A 17,009-nucleotide genomic window follows, 5' to 3' on the forward strand; every position below is an offset into this window, starting at 1 on the left:
ACTCTACCTCGGTGTGGAAACCAAAAACGGTGAGGGTGCTCAAGAACCTGAGTTTTTTGCACTGTTCAAGTTCTGATACAGAAGAAAATTGTTATTTCAGAACCATTTAAATTATAAGAAAGCTTTTACCTGAAGACCCATTGTTCCTTTACTCTTTAATAAGAGTTAATTTCTAGACTGTGTAGAGAATTGATGGATTAGAAAATCTCAGAGGGAACATTTTTCCTATAAGTGAGTCATTGATAGGCCAGTTAATTGGGCTTCCCTGGTAGCCCAGGTGGTAAAGAATCCACCTACAATGCAGGGGACCCTTGTTCTATTTAGGTCAAGAAGATCCCCTGGAGAAGGCATGAGCCACCCACTCCAGTATTCTTGGGATTCCTTGGTTTCTCAGATAATAAAGAATCCATCTGCAATGAGGGGCACATGGGTTCGATCCCTGGGTTGGGAAAATCCCCTGGAGAAGGGCATGGCAACCCACTCCAGTATTCTTGCCTGTAGAATCCCCATGGACAGAGGAGCCTGGCAGGTTACAGTCCATGGGGTCACAAAGAGTTGGACAAGACTGAGTGAGTAAGCACAGCACCAGCACTGATTTTCTAGGACTCATTTCTGGATGAGTCTGGCTAGTGGTTTTTCAATTTTATTTATCCTCTCAAAGAACCAGCTTTGGCTGTGTTGATTTTTGCTATGGTTTCTTTTGAATTTATTTCTGCCCTAATTTTTAAGATTTCTTTCCTTCTTCTAACCCTGGGGTTCTTCATTTCTTCCTTTTCTAGTTACTTTAGGTGTGGAGTTAGGTTATTTATTTGACTTTTTTCTTGTTTCTTGAGGTATGCCTGTATTGCTATGAACCTTCCCCTTAGCACTGCTTTTACAGTGTCCCACAGGTTTTGTGTTGTTGTGTTTTCATTTTCCTTTGTTTCTATGCAAAGTTTGATTTCTTTTTTGATTTCTTCTGTGATTTGTTGGTTATTCAGCAGTGTGTCTTTCAGCCTCCATGTATTGGAATTTTTAATAGTTTTTCTCCTGTAATTGAGATCTAATCTTACTGCATTGTGGTCAGAAAAGATGCTTGGAATGATTTCAATTTTTTTTGAATTTACTGAGGCTAGATTTATGGCCCAGGATGTGATCTATCCTGGAGAAGTTTCCGTGTGCGCTTGAGAAAAGATGAAATTCATTGTTTTGTGGTGAAATGTCCTATAGGTATCAATTAGGTCTAACTGGTCTATTGTATCATTTAAAGTTTGTGTTTCCTTGTTAATTTTCTATTTAGTTGATCTATCCATAGGTGTGAGTGGGGTATTAAAGTCTCCCACTATTATTGTGTTATTGTTAATTTCCCCTTTCATACTTGTTAGCATTTGTCTTACATATTACGGTGCTCCTATGTTGGGTGCATATATATTTATAATTTTTATATCTTCTTCTTGGATTGATCTTTGATCATTATGTAGTGTCCTTCTTTGTCTCTTTTCACAGCCTTTGTTTTACAGTCTATTTTATCTTATATGAGTATTGCTACTCCTGCTTTTTTTTGGTCTCTATTTGTGTGGTATATCTTTTTCCATGAACTGGGTGAAAGACTCTCTTAACAAGTTTCTGAATCCTACATATTCGGTACATAAATTGTTTTTGAATCAGCTGTTTTTTTGTAGGAAAAAAGAGACTAGGGCTTCCTCTTCATTTCTGTAATCTACACGTACAAAAAATGGGAGATTTGGCTCTTCTTTGGTGAATGGACAATCCCTAAGTGAAAGGAAAACTTGAGTAAACTATTGAATCTCTAAGGGACAAAGGACAGATTAAGGTACAGGATGCAAATGCAATCCCCCCAGGTCCCTATTATACATAGAGTGTTTCCCTGGGGAAGAGACTGAATAAACTTCTGCCACATTTATAACTGAGTACATTATAGCATCACCCTCACATTAAATCTGTGACTTACCAAGTGGCAAAAATAATAATAAGAATGCTTATTTTTCTCTGCTGCTTGAGTGGACTGAAAGTCATAAACAGAAATTATGATCTATATTTCTAAAAGATTTTGAAGTCAAATCAGAAAATATATGTGAGCCGCATTCTCTTAAGAATCAAAGGAACCAGAGCTTCAGAACCTGAAATTGCCCTACTAAGCCCAGAGGGTAAAACCAATGACCTCGGGTTTTCTGGAGAAAGGAAGGTGAGTTTCTGAATTCCATTTATTCACGTCCTTCTTGTTTGAAATTGAAGTTCAAAGATCTAAGATATCACAGTTTATTTCCAATTTAGCACCTTGAGACTCAAATAAAACTTAGAAAAATGTCTATTCAAGACATGGATCAGTGAACACTCAGAGACACTAGGGGCCTAAAAGGATGCATTAGATCAGTCAGTAAGTTCCCTCTCCATGGACGGAAGTCTCACTCATCTACAGTTACAGCTTTTACTCTGTAATGTGGGGTGAAGAGTTAACCTCTCATAGACTCTGGCCGTTTAGTTTTAGTTAAGAAGTAATTTCCTTTGTTCTCACCCCACCAGTCTAATCTGCTTTAAAGGCCAGCACCTGATTGCTAGAGTCTCTGCCCATAGTCTTAATGGTGAGGGGAGACCCCAAGCGAAAGGAGAAATGTTGAGATGTGGGAAGAATGAGTCAGTCCTCGTCCAAACCTCTCCTTTATCCACTGTTTGTTTTTTATCCCAAGCAGTCAAGTCTGCACAGGGCAGTGGTTTCTTTCTTCTGTAGGCTAAGTTTTGATACTCTTTCTTACTTAGTTTATAAAGACACCAAAAAGTGAAATTCCCTGTCACTCAGTTTCAGGATAATGGTAACACAATTCCGTGAGAGAGTAGGTAAGACAATTCCATGAGTCCAGGCTGGGTTACTCTCAGATATCTCCAGCCCAAGCAGCACACTTGTGAGAGGAGATACTGTGTGAAAACATTGTTCTCGATGTAACCTTTTTTTTTTCTGTGCTCACAGATCACCTTAGAGAAGAATGGCTCCTGGAAATGGCTCTTTTGTGACCAAATTCATTCTGTTGGGATTAACCAACCAGCCAGATCTCCAACTCCCTCTATTCTTCCTGTTCCTAGGAATGTACATGGTCACTGTGCTGGGAAATTTGGGATTGATAACACTAATTGCTCTGAATTCACACCTACACACCCCCATGTACTTTTTCCTATTTAATTTGTCTTTCATAGACCTCTGTTATTCTTCTGTATTTACACCCAAGATGCTGATTAACTTCTTATCAAAGAAGAATATTATTTCTTACATGGGGTGCATGACCCAGCTCTACTTCTTCTGTTTTTTTAGCATTTCTGAATGCTATGTGCTGACATCAATGTCCTATGATCGCTATGTGGCCATCTGTAAGCCACTCTTATATAATGGTGCCATGTCCCCTAAAGTGTGTTCCAGCCTTATGTTTGGTTCCTACTTGATGGCATTTTCTGGTGCCATGGCTCACACTGGATGCATGCTGAGACTGACCTTCTGTGATGCAAACATCATCAGCCATTATTTCTGTGACATTCTCCCTCTGCTCGAGCTCTCCTGCACAAGTACCTATGTCAGTGAGCTGGAAGTGTTTATTGTAGTGGGCATCAACATCATTGTGCCCAGTCTCACCATCTTTGTCTCTTATGGTCTCATCCTCACCAACATCCTCCACATCAGCTCCACAGAGGGCAGGTCCAAAGCCTTCAGCACCTGCAGTTCGCACATCGTTGCTGTTTCTCTCTTCTTTGGATCAGGGGCATTCATGTATCTCAAACCACCTTCTGCTGTGTCTCTGGATGAGGGGAAAATCTCTTCCGTCTTTTACACCAATATGATTCCTATGATGAACCCATTAATCTACAGCTTGAGGAACAAAGATGTTAAACTTGCTCTGAGAAAAACTCTGAGTAGGAGACAGTTTTAATTAGAACTGCCTGTGTGCACAAGTAACTTTTATTGTGATATATTGTTTTTAATTTTAATGGAAACCTTCTTACCATATTTTTTATTACCTTTTTTTAACCTAGTATCTTAAAGAAATTTAAATCCTGTTTGAATAATTTATTTCCATTTTTATATGTTTTTCTTAGTGTTTTAAAAATACATATCATCTCTTTTTCTTGCATAGTACTAACATTAAATAGTGAATATATTATCTTTTTTCCTTATCTTTTTGAAATTATTTTTGCACTGGGAAAAGATGAATGGCCTCCAAATAATGAATTACATAACATTAGACTGAAACCTATCACATGGGTTATTTTTAATCTGTCAACTTGCAATAAGAAGGATAAGTAAGATACTCTGTTTCTACTCTTATCTTTCCATATTTCACTTAGCAATAATATACCTTCTTGAAATACCAGAGATTGATGGTTCTAAGAGTATCAAGGATAATCCATTTCCCATATGTAAACCTTTAGTGTTAAACTTCTTTTAGCAAAGAGTTTTATTTTTCACCTTTGTAAGTAGAACTGACACATAACCAGTCATCAAAATACATGTTTTGCATGGGTGCGAAAGTGAAGCCAAGAGTGGATAATGATTTACTTAAAGTTACACAGCTTTAGAAAGAAAAATTGTAGACTAAAGTCTTATCATTTTGACTTCAAGTCAAGTATATTATTCTTCAGTATACTCTATACACTCCTGATAATGTTATTCTATTTCAGTAGAAAACCTTTACCTATGGACTCACTCCTTGTGCAGGACCCTAGACACTATTGAGATCACAGAATTTCTCTATATAAGATGAAAGCTTAAGTTATTTATGATTTAAAATGTTAAACCAACAGGACTAGATGCCTTTTGAACAAGTAGATTATTCTTGGTTTTGTTGGCCTCTGTGTGCTACATTCATTGGAGTTTTAGGTACAGAAACATTAAATTGCAGCTGGGAGAATAATGCCAATGTGAAAGAAATATTTGGAGAGTAAAGCAAGTTATGATATGAATGTTGGATTATTTTTTGAAAGCAAAAGTGTGCTACTTTAAAAATCCTCAACATGCTGTATCAGTGACCCTCTAATCATTTTCTAAGATATTTTGAAAAATATTAATTACTAAACACTCTTCTTAATCTCCAGTCCGTATTTATGTATTTTGAAATTTGGCAAAGCTGATTTTTGACTTGTTTTTGTTTGAGATGTTCAGCATAACTTAATCCTTGGCTGATATTTTTAGATGACCACTCATATTTCATCTCCTGATTGCAATATGAACATGACTGATTTTTCCTTAACAAGTTCTATTTACATAATATTGTTGATCTTGGTTAGAGTTTTGTGTTTTTTTGTTTAAACTCATGTTTCCCTCTATAAACTTTTTTTTTGAATGGAAAGAAATGTATCTAAACAAGTGAAATTAACTGGGTCATTTGGAAACCTATAGAATACAGCTGCATGTGCTCTATTATGTATTTTGTAAAAATTTGAGTATCCCTAGGAGTGAACTAAGCCTGGCACTAATCTTTCATTTCATGATCCTCAAAATTAGAATGAAATCTGTTCATTTACATAAAAGAACTACTCTTTAAAATGAGTAATTTATGTCTTTGGTTAATTTGAAAAAATTATAAGTAACTTAAAATACAATTTGTAATAATTACCTGTAGTAACATTGTAAAGGAGGCAACTTTGCTGATTGTTCAGCAAATTAATCAGTTAGCAATGGAATTGTTTCAGTTAGCAATGGAACTGTGCATCTCTGTGTTTGGACTTCTTTTGAGTGGAGGGGGAATCAAGCCAGAGTATTTTTTTTTTTATTATACTTTAATATGATTTTTTATTATTTTTTTTTAAATTTTATTTTTAAACTTTAAAATATTGTATTGGTTCTGCCATATATCGAAATGAATCTGCCACAGGCATACATGTGTTCCCCATCCTGAACCCTCCTCCCTCCCCAAACCATCCCTCTGGGTCATCCCAGTGCACCAGCCCCAAGCATCCAGTATCGTGCATCGAACCTGGACTGGCGACTCATTTCATATATGATATTATACATATTTCAATGCCATTCTCCCAAATCATCCCACCCTCTCCTTCTCCCACAGAGTCCAAAAGACAAGCCAGAGTGTTTTAAATGTTCAGTTCAGTTGCTCAGTTGTGTCTCACTCTTTGAGACCCCATGGGCTGCAGCACTCCAGGCTTCCTTGTCCATCACCAACTCCTGGAGCATGTTCAAACTCATGTACATCGATTTGGTGATACCATCCAGCCATCACATCCTCTGTCGTCCCCTTCTGCTCCTGCCTTCAGTCTTTCCCAGCATTAGCATCCTTTCTGATGATTCCATTATTCACATCAGGTGGCCAAAGTATTGGAGCTTCAGCTTCAACATTAGTCCTCCCAATGAATATTCAAGACTGAGTTCCTTTAGGACTGACTGGTTTGATCTCTTTGTAGTTCTTCCTTTCTTGAGTTGTGTGACTGGCACTGACAGGTTTTGAGGGAAGTTACAGTTCTGCTGAAGGTGTTCAATCTTAAAGTCAACCTTGTAAGCCCTTGGTTTCTCCTTTGCCCATCAACCAGGACAGAACTTTTTCTAAATTGCTGTGAAATTGGATTCTTTTCCAAAATGTTGCATCATGAATATATATTTTCTTTCCTAATTTAGCTAGCTAGTGATTTAAAATATTATACAATATATTGGGAAGATTCTAAACAAGACATAGAGAACTAAGAAGATGTTTCAAAGAAGCTTATATTCACATGGCATGATTTTAATTTTCGTCCTTCAGAAATTCAGTGCCTAGTGGTTTCTTCCATCTCCCTTTTAAGTTTTGCCCCACTAAAAACAAACAAACAAATTCTATAATTTTGGTAGCTGCACAAGCCATTATTTTGTTTGTGGATGCCCTCTTTTCTGGAGCATTTTGAAGGCATATTTTTGAGCATTTGATGCTTTTCTATCAATAAGAGAGAGAACACTCCATTATCTTAGAATGATATTCTTCTCCCTCCTTCCACTCAATATAAGTAGTGTGTTTAAAGATAGACTCATGTAGGTTTATTTTTCACACAAAAACATATATATTTCTAAAATGGGTTGAATCTCCCAAGACAATTGAATGGTTTTTGTTAAGTAAACATTCTCCTACTTACTTTTTTATGTTTTTGATAAAGTTAAAGTTTTGTACCATATTTAAAGTGTGCAAGATACTAATCAGAATGGTACTTTCAGGCTTCTCATCAAAGTTAACTCTGACTCAGTTTCTTCTTGAATTTTAACCAAACCTTAATCATAGTTTTGAGAATTACGTTTTTACAACATAGCTTCAATTTTCAAGTGGGTAATGGAGAACCACTGAAAGTTCTTGAACTAGGGAGGGACAGAGCCATGTTTTCAGATGTTATCTAGTAGCATTATTCATGACCAAATAAGAGTGAATATGTGGGAAAATGTGAAAATAATAGTTAGGAGCTACTATAGTTCAATATTACACTAGTTCAGTTTAATCATAAAGCCAGAAGTTGTGCGGTGGCTGGGGACAGATGGGTGCAGGTCACTGTGGTTGCAGATGTTGTGGTTTAGCACAAGAGAAGTTTTGAATGTATTCTGAAAGCTCTTAGATAAAAATAAGATGAGTTTCATTACCATCTTTCTAAGTTTCAGAAGTATTCATTGAATTCTTTCTGTGTTCTCAGCATTGTTCCAACATTGTTCTTAGTTTCTGGGTCCAAATAGTTAACAAGATAGAATAGATGTTTGTCCTCATAGAATATACAGTTTATAGAAAAGCATGAATTAAAGGGGAAAAGTCTGATGAGTATTCTGAAAGAGAATCTACTGAAATTTATGAGAACATGAGTAATAACAGCTGACTTTTATTGACACTCATATGCCAATACTGGCCCAACCATTTTGGTTTTTTTTTTTTTTTTTTCATTTGATTAACACAACAGCTCAATGAAAGAGATGCTATTTTTACATTCCTTATTTTACATAGGAGAACCAAGGGATTCAATAACTTTTCCAAAAGGTTATAGTGTGTAAAAGTGGAAGAAGGAAGGTAGGATTCATAGCACTCTCTAACTCATAACCCATACTCTTTTCTATGATGAGAAGAACTGATAGCACTCTCTAACTCATAACCCATACTCTTTTCTATGATGAGAAGAACTGATAACTTCACTTACTGAAATGTTACAGAAAATTAGGCAGCAGGAGCGTCTGGTAGAAATTTCAGGACTATGTAAAAAATATAAACGATAGAAGGGCTATACTATATTGAAATTATTTTAAAGACATCTCACAAAGAGAACAACTGAAATTAGTTGCTGCAACATTTGATGTGTTCAGATAAAGAAATAAAGAAACCTGGAAGTAGGTCTTTTGTAGAAATAGGTCCATTTAGTAAATGTGAATAAAGAGGGAAATGAGACAATATAGTAGCTTTCCCCTCAGAGGTGTAGATAATGAGGAGATGGGAATTCACTCTGGATCTACCTGAGGGATGTACAGTCCCCAGAGTAAAGCAAAAATGAGTGGAAGAGTGAGCCCCTAAGGAACTAAAGACAGATCATGAACCAGGATCCATAATTTCCTTATTCCATATTGTACATATAATCTACACTCTGGGGAGGAGACCAAGCAAGCTTCTAACCTACATTTCACCAAGTGCATTACATCACTGCACTCACATTAAATCTGTGTCTAATCAAGTAGCAAGTATGACAATAAAAGGATTATTTTTCTTCTGTTGCTTGAAAACGCTGAAGATATCAGAAATTATGAAAGCTCAGAAAGATTTCCAGGGCATAGGTGAATTAATGTCTAGCTCCTCTCCCCTGAAATCAATGGGATCAAGCCTGGAGAACGTGAAATGACATTTCCAGAACCAACAGGGTAAAGACATAGGATAAGGGAGACAGTCCTGCGGTTTTAAGATCAAAGTTGGGTGAGTTTCTGAATTTAATTTACAATATTTATTCGTTGTTTGGTGTTCAAAGTTCAGGGACCTATTATATGTCCATTCTTTCTTGTCTTGTGTAGCTGAGATGCAAGTAAACATCTAGAAATATCTGTTGGAGAGGAATCAGAGAATATTAGAGGGGCTCAAAGGACATATCAGTCAGGAAATTTCCTCTAAGTAGGTTGATCTCTCACTCTTCTTCCTTTATGATTTTCACTCTGTGACAAGGTTGGTAACAATTCTCCTAGACTCAGGTCCCCTCATCTTGGTTTAGAAGCAGTGTTCTTGGTTCCTGCCACATAAGGTGTATCTGCATGAGAAGCCAGCGCCAGGTTGCTAGGGTCACTGCCTCCAGTTGTACTGGTGAGGGAAGAGTTCAGGGGAATGAGGGAATGCTGAGAAGAGAAAATGCTGAGAAGAGAGTAGAAGAGTTGCATCCTTGTCCATCCTTCTTTTCCCTGGGTTTTTCCAGAGGGTATATTTGCATATGGCATCTCTTGTCTTCCCTCTCTAGTATGATTGTGATCTCCTTTGGTATATTTGGCTTATAGAAACTCTATATAGGTGAGTCCACATCACTCTGTATCCTGATAATGGAAAAAGCAGACTGTATGGGACTGAGTCAGGATAGTGTCAGGCGTTTGCATTGTGTATTTTGTTTTGGAGAATGGGGCACTGGATGAGGTGAGTTGCTCTCTAATGGGACTCTTTTTCCTGTATCCACAGATTCCTTTAGAGAAGAATGGCTCCTGGAAATGGGTCTTTCGTGACTCAGTTCATTTTGATGGGTTTAACAAACCAACCAGATCTACAACTCCCCTTGTTCTTCCTGTTCCTAGGAATGTACATAGTCACTGTGATTGGGAACCTGGGCTTGATTATCTTAATTTTGCTAAATTCACATCTACACACCCCCATGTACTTTTTCCTTTTTAACTTGTCCTTCATAGATCTCTGTTACTCTTCTGTATTTACACCCAAAATGCTGATTAACTTCATATCAAAGAAGAATATTATTTCTTACATGGGGTGCATGACTCAGCTGTACTTTTTCTGTTTTTTTGTTATTTCTGAAATCTATGTGCTGACATCAATGGCCTATGACCGCTATGTAGCCATCTGTAACCCACTTTTGTATAATGTTGTTATGTCCCCTAAAGTGTGTTCCACTCTTATGCTTGGTTCCTACTTAATGGCATTTTCTGGTGCCATGGCTCATACTGGATGCATGCTGAGACTGACCTTCTGTGATGTAAACACCATCAACCATTATTTCTGTGATATTCATCCTCTGCTTCAGCTCTCCTGTACAAGTACCTATGTCAATGAGTTGGTTGTTTTCACTGTGGTGGGCATCAACATCACTGTGCCCAGCCTCACCATCTTTATCTCTTATGGCCTCATTTTCTCCAGCATCTTCCACATCAGCTCCACAGAGGGCAGGTCCAAAGCCATCAGCACCTGTAGTTCCCACATCATTGCTGTTTCTCTCTTCTTTGGATCATGTGCATTTATGTATCTTAAACCATCATCTGCTGGGTCTCTGGATGAGCAAAAAGTCTCTTCTCTCTTTTATACCAATGTGGTTGCTATGATGAACCTCTTAATCTACAGTTTGAGAAACAAAGATGTGAAAACTGCTCTGAGAAAAACTGTAAGTGGAATACAGTTTTGATTAGAGACAACACCTTTTTGTGCAGAAAATCACAGGATAGGGATATTCTCTTTTTAATTTTAATGATCTTATTAGCACTCTTATTATTCTAGTTTGTATCATATGAAAGACTTTTTTGACGTTTCAATTTATTTAAACTTATCACAGAGTAGACTTCTCTCCTTATTTACCATTTGCATAATTTCCTTTCCTCACATGTTCCCATTTATTAATACTACTAAGAAGAACATTTATCATCTTATAATTCATTATAATCATTTTGTTTATTTATCAAATTATTTATTATAATATATTTTCTGCATTAGTCTGAATTTACCTTTACCTGTGGAAATTGAAGACTGGTCAACAAATCATCAAATTAAGGAACACTAGGGTGACATAACTGACGCTTTTGAACTGTGGTGTTGGAGAAGACTCTTGAGAGTCCCTTGGACTGCAAAGAGATTCAACCAGTCCATCCTAAAGGAAATCAGTCTTGAATATTCATTGGAAGGACTGATGATGAAGCTGAAACTCCAATACTTTGGCCACCTGATTCAAAGAACTGACTCATTGGAAAAGACTCTGATGCTGGAAAAGATTGAAGGCAGGAAGAGAAAGGGACGACAGAGGATGAGATGGTTGGATGGCATCACCGACTCAATGGACGTGAATTTGAGTAAACTCCAGGAGTTCACGATGGACAGGGATGCCTGGTGTCCTGCAGTCCATGGGGTCACAAAGAGTCGGACATGACTGAGTGACTGAAACTGAGGGTGACATAATGTCACTGGGGATGTCTTATCTGCCAATTGCCATTAGAAGTATGAATCTGAGAATGTTTCCTCTTTCCATCTCTCCAGGCTTCATTGAGCAAGATTATATCACTTTTAATTTCTGAAGTGGAAGACTTTATAGTGACTGTTAAGTATAACCCACTTTGTATCTGTAAGCACTGTGAATGCCTCCTTTGACAAAGGATTTTGTTATCTGCATGTAATGGATTGTCAAAATGTATTCATTATATGGTCATTACATAGAGTGGTTAATGACTTTTTTACAATCATATGTGTTTTTAATGAAATAGTCTAGAATAAGTTTAGGTTTCTGATTTCAAGACTACTTTTCTCAATATACTTGGCTTCTATTGTATCTCTTTAATTTTGTTTATGTAAACGTGGCACAGGAAAAACTATCCTAGTTTTTAATCTGAGTATGCTTTGTTTCAGGTTGTTACATGAATTTCTCTCAGAGTGCATATTGCTCTTTTTAAATTTTATTTAAATTTTTGAGGAAAACTTCATCAGGGGTTTTGTTATAGTTGTTTATGGGAAAGATAATGCCTTTTGGGCTAGTATACTGGGGAGAAGATTGGTGACTAAGAATGTTTCTTCATTCACAAAATTTAAAAATTAGTTTTTGGAATGCTTGCAATGTTTGTAATTCAGAGAACAGGACATGGGAGAGAAAGGAGCCCAGAAATCTCTCATGAGGCTGGACCTCAACAGATCCATGGCCAATACATAAGAAGACCCTGTGGAGAGTAGTCGTGAGGCTTAGGATCTGCATTTTAATCTGGATGTTTATTCTGTTCCATCTGGTGAGGTGAATATATCCAGTCCATAAAGTTTTTCTAAACTTATAATGCATAGTGACCATACAGCAGTAGTATTTGCAGGAATAAAGGTGAACAAGCTGTGCCATAATTGTGGAAAACCAGAAAGACATAGGATACGTTTTCATAAGATTAGATGGTGAGTAGTAATTAAAGCTCAAATTAGAAGGATGGAATCTAGAAAAATATGATAGAAAACAGAAACCTCTATTTATAAGTCTCCTGTTTCTAGACAGCCACAGAAATATTATAAAGATCATAGGATTTGTCTGGATAGGATAAAAACTTAAAATGTTTGATATTTAAAGAAAAAGTTAAACCCATGAACCTGCATCCATTTGGTGTAACCTGGGCACAGCTAAATCACTCCTGCTTCTGTTGGCTTCCATATGGTACTTATGGATTTCAAGGCATGAAATTGTAAATAAGTCTGCAGTTAGGATGATGAGAACTATGATAATTTGCAAGAAACATTTGGTGGATGAATCAAATGTTGTGACGCTGTGTTTTCTGGAATAGAATGTTGGATTATTTTTCTTTTGAGAAAATAGGGGGAAATGGTTATTAAAATGCTTGTCTTACTTGTGGCAATTTCAGCATTTTAAAAGATAACTTTAATAATATTTTAAAATTTTTCTTGCTTTCTAACCTCTTCTGAAGAGTTAGATATTATGAATTTAGCAACACTGATATGCTTGCTTTTGTTGTAAGTTTAGATGTTCAGCATTGACTTACATTTTTTAACTCCTTGCTATATCTTTGATTTATTGTTTTCAGTGTTACTCATACCACATCCCTTGATCTCAATATCAACATATATTATTTTCACATACCAAGGCCTATATTTATAAAATAGTTGACCTAGTTGGCAATTTTTTTCATTTATATTTTACCCCTTTTTTATAAACTTGTCTTCCTTATTGAAAAAGAAGTGTATCTAAAGAATTAAATAATAATTACACTATTTGGGAACCCTTGTAGGCATACAGAGGTACAGCCACTCTTTTGTATTTTAGCATTAATTGATGTGCTAAAATATGTTAAAGTTGGTCACAAGATTTCCATTTTAGAAGCCTCAAAATAGAATTTGTTTCATTTTTTTTAAAAATAAACTTTCTGTCAAATTAGATTTCATTCTATCAGAATATTGTGTATAAAATAATATAGAAGTTTAAATAATACTTCTAAACTTTACATTTGGCAATGGTTTAAGGAATCAAGTTAATTATTATATCTTGTTAGCAAATGAAGCTCTGTGTATCTGTTTCAGATCAGATCAGTCGCTCAGTTGTGTCCGACTCTTTGAGACCCCATGAATCGCAGCACACCAGGCCTCCCTGTCCATCACCAACTCCCGGAGTTCACTCAGACTCACGTCCATTGAGTCAGTGATGCCATCCAGCCATCTCATCCTCTGTCGTCCCCTTCTCCTCCTGCCCCCAATCCCTCCCAGCATCAGAGTCTTTTCCAATGAGTCAACTCTTTGCATGAGGTGGCCAAAGTACTGGAGTTTCAGCTTTAGCATCATTCCTTGGACCTCGATAAAAGGAGGGGAATCAAGTTAGGATGCTTATGTGTATAATATGGAGCATATTATTGCAAAACTTGAACACTGCAACATTTGAAAAATTTCAGATAAAGAAATAAAGAGACCTGGATTAGGACTCTTATGGAAATATGTCCACTTAGGAAATGGGCATAGAGAGGGACTGAAGCAGTGTCCTAGCTTTCCCTTCAGAGGTGAAGATAATGCAGAGATGGGAATTCACTTTGGATCTACCTGAGGGATGTACAGTTCCCAGAGTAAAGCAAAAATGAGTAGAAGAGTAGGTCTATAAGAACTAAAGACAGATCACACACTGGAATCTATAATTTCCTTATTCCATTTATATATATATTCTTTACTCCAGGAAGAGACTTAGAAAGCTTCTACCAAGTTTTTAACTAACAGCTTTACATCATTATACTCACATTAAATCTTCTGTTGTCTATTACTAACAAGTGTGTAATTAAAGGCTTTGTTTTTTCTACTTCTTGAAAGGACTTAATAAAATCAGAAATGACACTAGATCATAAACATTTCCTAGGCATATGTCTAGGTTGTCTCCTCTTAGAATCAAAGAAATCAAGCCCCAAGAACCTGAAGTTACGTTTTCAATACCAACAGAGTGACAATCAATGCTAAGGGAACCAGCTCTGTGGTTTTCTGAACTAAGAAGAGTGTTTCTGAATTCAACTTACAGACCTAACTCAATTTACAATACTTATTTCTTGTTTTGAGATGAAAGTTGGGGAGCCTAATATATGCATAATCTTTCTCATTTTGTGTGGTTCTGAGACTCAAGTGAACCGAGAGAATCTGTTGGAAAGAGATCAGAGAATGTTCCAAGACATGAGTGGGCTCAAAACATGTCAGGAAGTTTCCTGTAAGAGAATAAAGCTCTCACTCTTTTACATTTATGACAAGGGAAGCTACTTAATTCTCATAGACTATCTTCTTGGATTAGAAACAGAATTCTTGGTTCTGACCACATGAAGTCTAATGTGCATTAGAAGCCAGCACCAGGTTGCTAGGGTCACTACTTGTGGTTCTACTGGTGAGGGAAGAGCTCAAGTGAATGAGGAAATGTTGAGATGAGAGTAGAATGATAGTGCACTAATCCACCCCTCCTCTACCTTGGCTTTCCCAGCAGGTATGGTTGTGTATGGTATCACTGGTCTTCCCTGTGTAGGCTGTCTGTGATATCCTTTGCTATATTTAGATTATAAAAGCTCTAATTAAGGGCAAGTCCACATCACTCCATATTGTGACAAAGGTGAAGGCAGATTCTATGGGACTAGGTTGGGATAGTGTCAGGCATCCGCAGTGTGTGCACTCTTTAGTGCTGAACTTTCCTGGTAGCTCAGTGTTAAGAATCCGTCTGTTAAGGCAGGAGATGCAGATTCAATCCCTGGGTTGGGAAGATCCCCTGGAAAAGGAAATGGCAACCCACTCTAATATTCTTGCCTGGGAAATCCTGTGGACAGAGGAGCCTTGTGGGCTACAGTTCATGGAGTCACAAAAGAGTTGGACATGACTTAGCAACTCAACAACAAAAAAATATACTTTTGTAGGATGAGATCTTTTGTGGGAACAGCTGAGTTGTTCTCTAATGGAACACTTTCCTCCTGTATCCACAGATTCCCTTTGAGAAGAATGGCTACTGGAAGTGTCTCTTTTGTGACCAAATTCATTCTATTGTGATTAGCAGACTGACCTGATCTCCAACTCCCTCTGTTCTTTCTGTTTCTAGGAATGTGTATGGTCACTGTGCTGGGAAATTTGGGATTGATAATCCTAATTGCACTGAATTTACATCTGTATACCCCTATGTACTTTTTCTTCAACTTATCCTTCAAGGACCTCTGTTATTATTCTGTGTTTATACCCAAAATTCTGATTTATTTCTCATTGAAGAAGAATATTATTTCTCACATGAGGTTCATGATTCAGCTGCATTTTTACTTTTTCTGTATTTTTTTTGTCATTTCTGAATTCTGTGTGCTGACATCAGTGGCCTATGATCGCTATGTGGCCATCTTTGTATAATGTTGTCATGTCCCCTAAAGTGTGTTCCAGCCTTATGCTTGGTTCCTACTTGATGGCATTATCTGGTGTCATAGCTCACACTGGATGCATGCTGAGACTGACCTTCTGTGATGCAAACACCATCAACCATTATTTCTGTGATGTCCACCCTTTGCTCCAGCTCTCTTGCACAAGTACCTACATCAATGAGCTGGTACTTTTCATTGTGGTGACATCAATAACATTGTGCCCAGTCTCACCATCTTTGTCTCTTATGGTCTCATTTTCTCCAGCATCTTCTACATTAGCTCCACGGAGGGCAGGTCCAAATCCTTCAGTACCTGCTGTTCCTTCATCATTGCTGTTTCTCTGTCCTTTGGATCATGTGCATTTATGTATCTCAGGCCATCTTCTGCTGGATCTCTGGATGAGCAAAAAGTCTCTTCTCTCTTTTATACCAATGTGGTTGCCTTGATGAACCCCTTAATCTATAGCTTGAGAAATAAAAATGTGAAAGCTGCTCTGAGGAAAAACTCTGAGTAGGAGAGAATTTTGAATATACTAGGGTATCTGTCTGTGCAGTTGGTCACAGGAGAAAGGTTCTGTGTTTAATCATAATAATTTTGTTGACAATTTTTTTGTTTCTTTTTAACCAGGTAGAAGGAAATCTGAGTCATCTCTCAATTTATTTCCACTCTGTGTAGAGCCAGACTTCTCTCTTACTAACCAGTTGCAGACTTTATCTATCAGATCTAGTCCTTTAAATCTATTTCTCACTTCCACTGTATAATCATAAGGGATTTGATTTAGGTCATACCTGAATGGTCTAGTGGTTTTCTCCACTTTCTTCAATTTAAGTCTGAATTTGGCTAAGGACTTCATGACCTGAGCCACAGTCAGCTCCCAGTCTTGTTTTTGCTGACTGTATAGAGCTTCTCCATCTTTGGCTGCAAAGAATATAAAAATTTGAACACAGTTTCAAATTTGTTCACAGAAACAAAAGCAGTGAACAAGAGCTTTTGTAATTTACTGCTTTCATTCTTTCCTGGTTTTATTAACTTTTGCAAAACTTTTACCAACTTCTGTTAGTCTGTATAAATTATTAGATGAAAAAATATAAAATGGCTGTTAGTGTAGATGTGTGTTGAAAATAAGTACTATGGTGAACGCTGCCTTTCACAGTCTTCTTTCTATCAACTTCTCTAGCATCAGTCTGTTTTTCATCATTTTAAGTAGTCTTTGTTAACCCTATTATACTACCTGACA

General features: G+C 37.0%; 2 protein-coding genes and 1 pseudogene across 2 annotated transcripts; all 3 read left to right on the top strand.

The window, feature by feature from the left end:
- Nucleotides 1-2,966: 2,966 nt before the first annotated feature.
- LOC147342308 (olfactory receptor 8B8-like) lies at nt 2,967-3,914 on the top strand. The gene has a single exon (XM_086384041.1). It carries the CDS (start codon nt 2,982-2,984, stop codon nt 3,912-3,914), a length of 933 nt encoding a protein of 310 aa, XP_086240167.1. The 5' UTR covers nt 2,967-2,981.
- Nucleotides 3,915-9,633: 5,719 nt separating this feature from the next.
- Nucleotides 9,634-10,581, top strand: LOC147342309 (olfactory receptor 8B3-like). The gene has a single exon (XM_086384059.1). It carries the CDS (start codon nt 9,649-9,651, stop codon nt 10,579-10,581), a length of 933 nt encoding a protein of 310 aa, XP_086240185.1. The 5' UTR covers nt 9,634-9,648.
- A 4,790-nt stretch (nt 10,582-15,371) lies between these two features.
- On the top strand, nt 15,372-16,286 carry LOC147342310 (olfactory receptor 8B3-like; annotated as a pseudogene).
- Nucleotides 16,287-17,009: the final 723 nt, after the last annotated feature.

This window comes from Bos grunniens, chromosome 29 (assembly GCF_055505025.1).
Source record: "Bos grunniens cultivar Pamir isolate PY7600 chromosome 29, Bosgru_T2T1.0, whole genome shotgun sequence".
Taxonomy (NCBI): domain Eukaryota; kingdom Metazoa; phylum Chordata; class Mammalia; order Artiodactyla; family Bovidae; genus Bos; species Bos grunniens.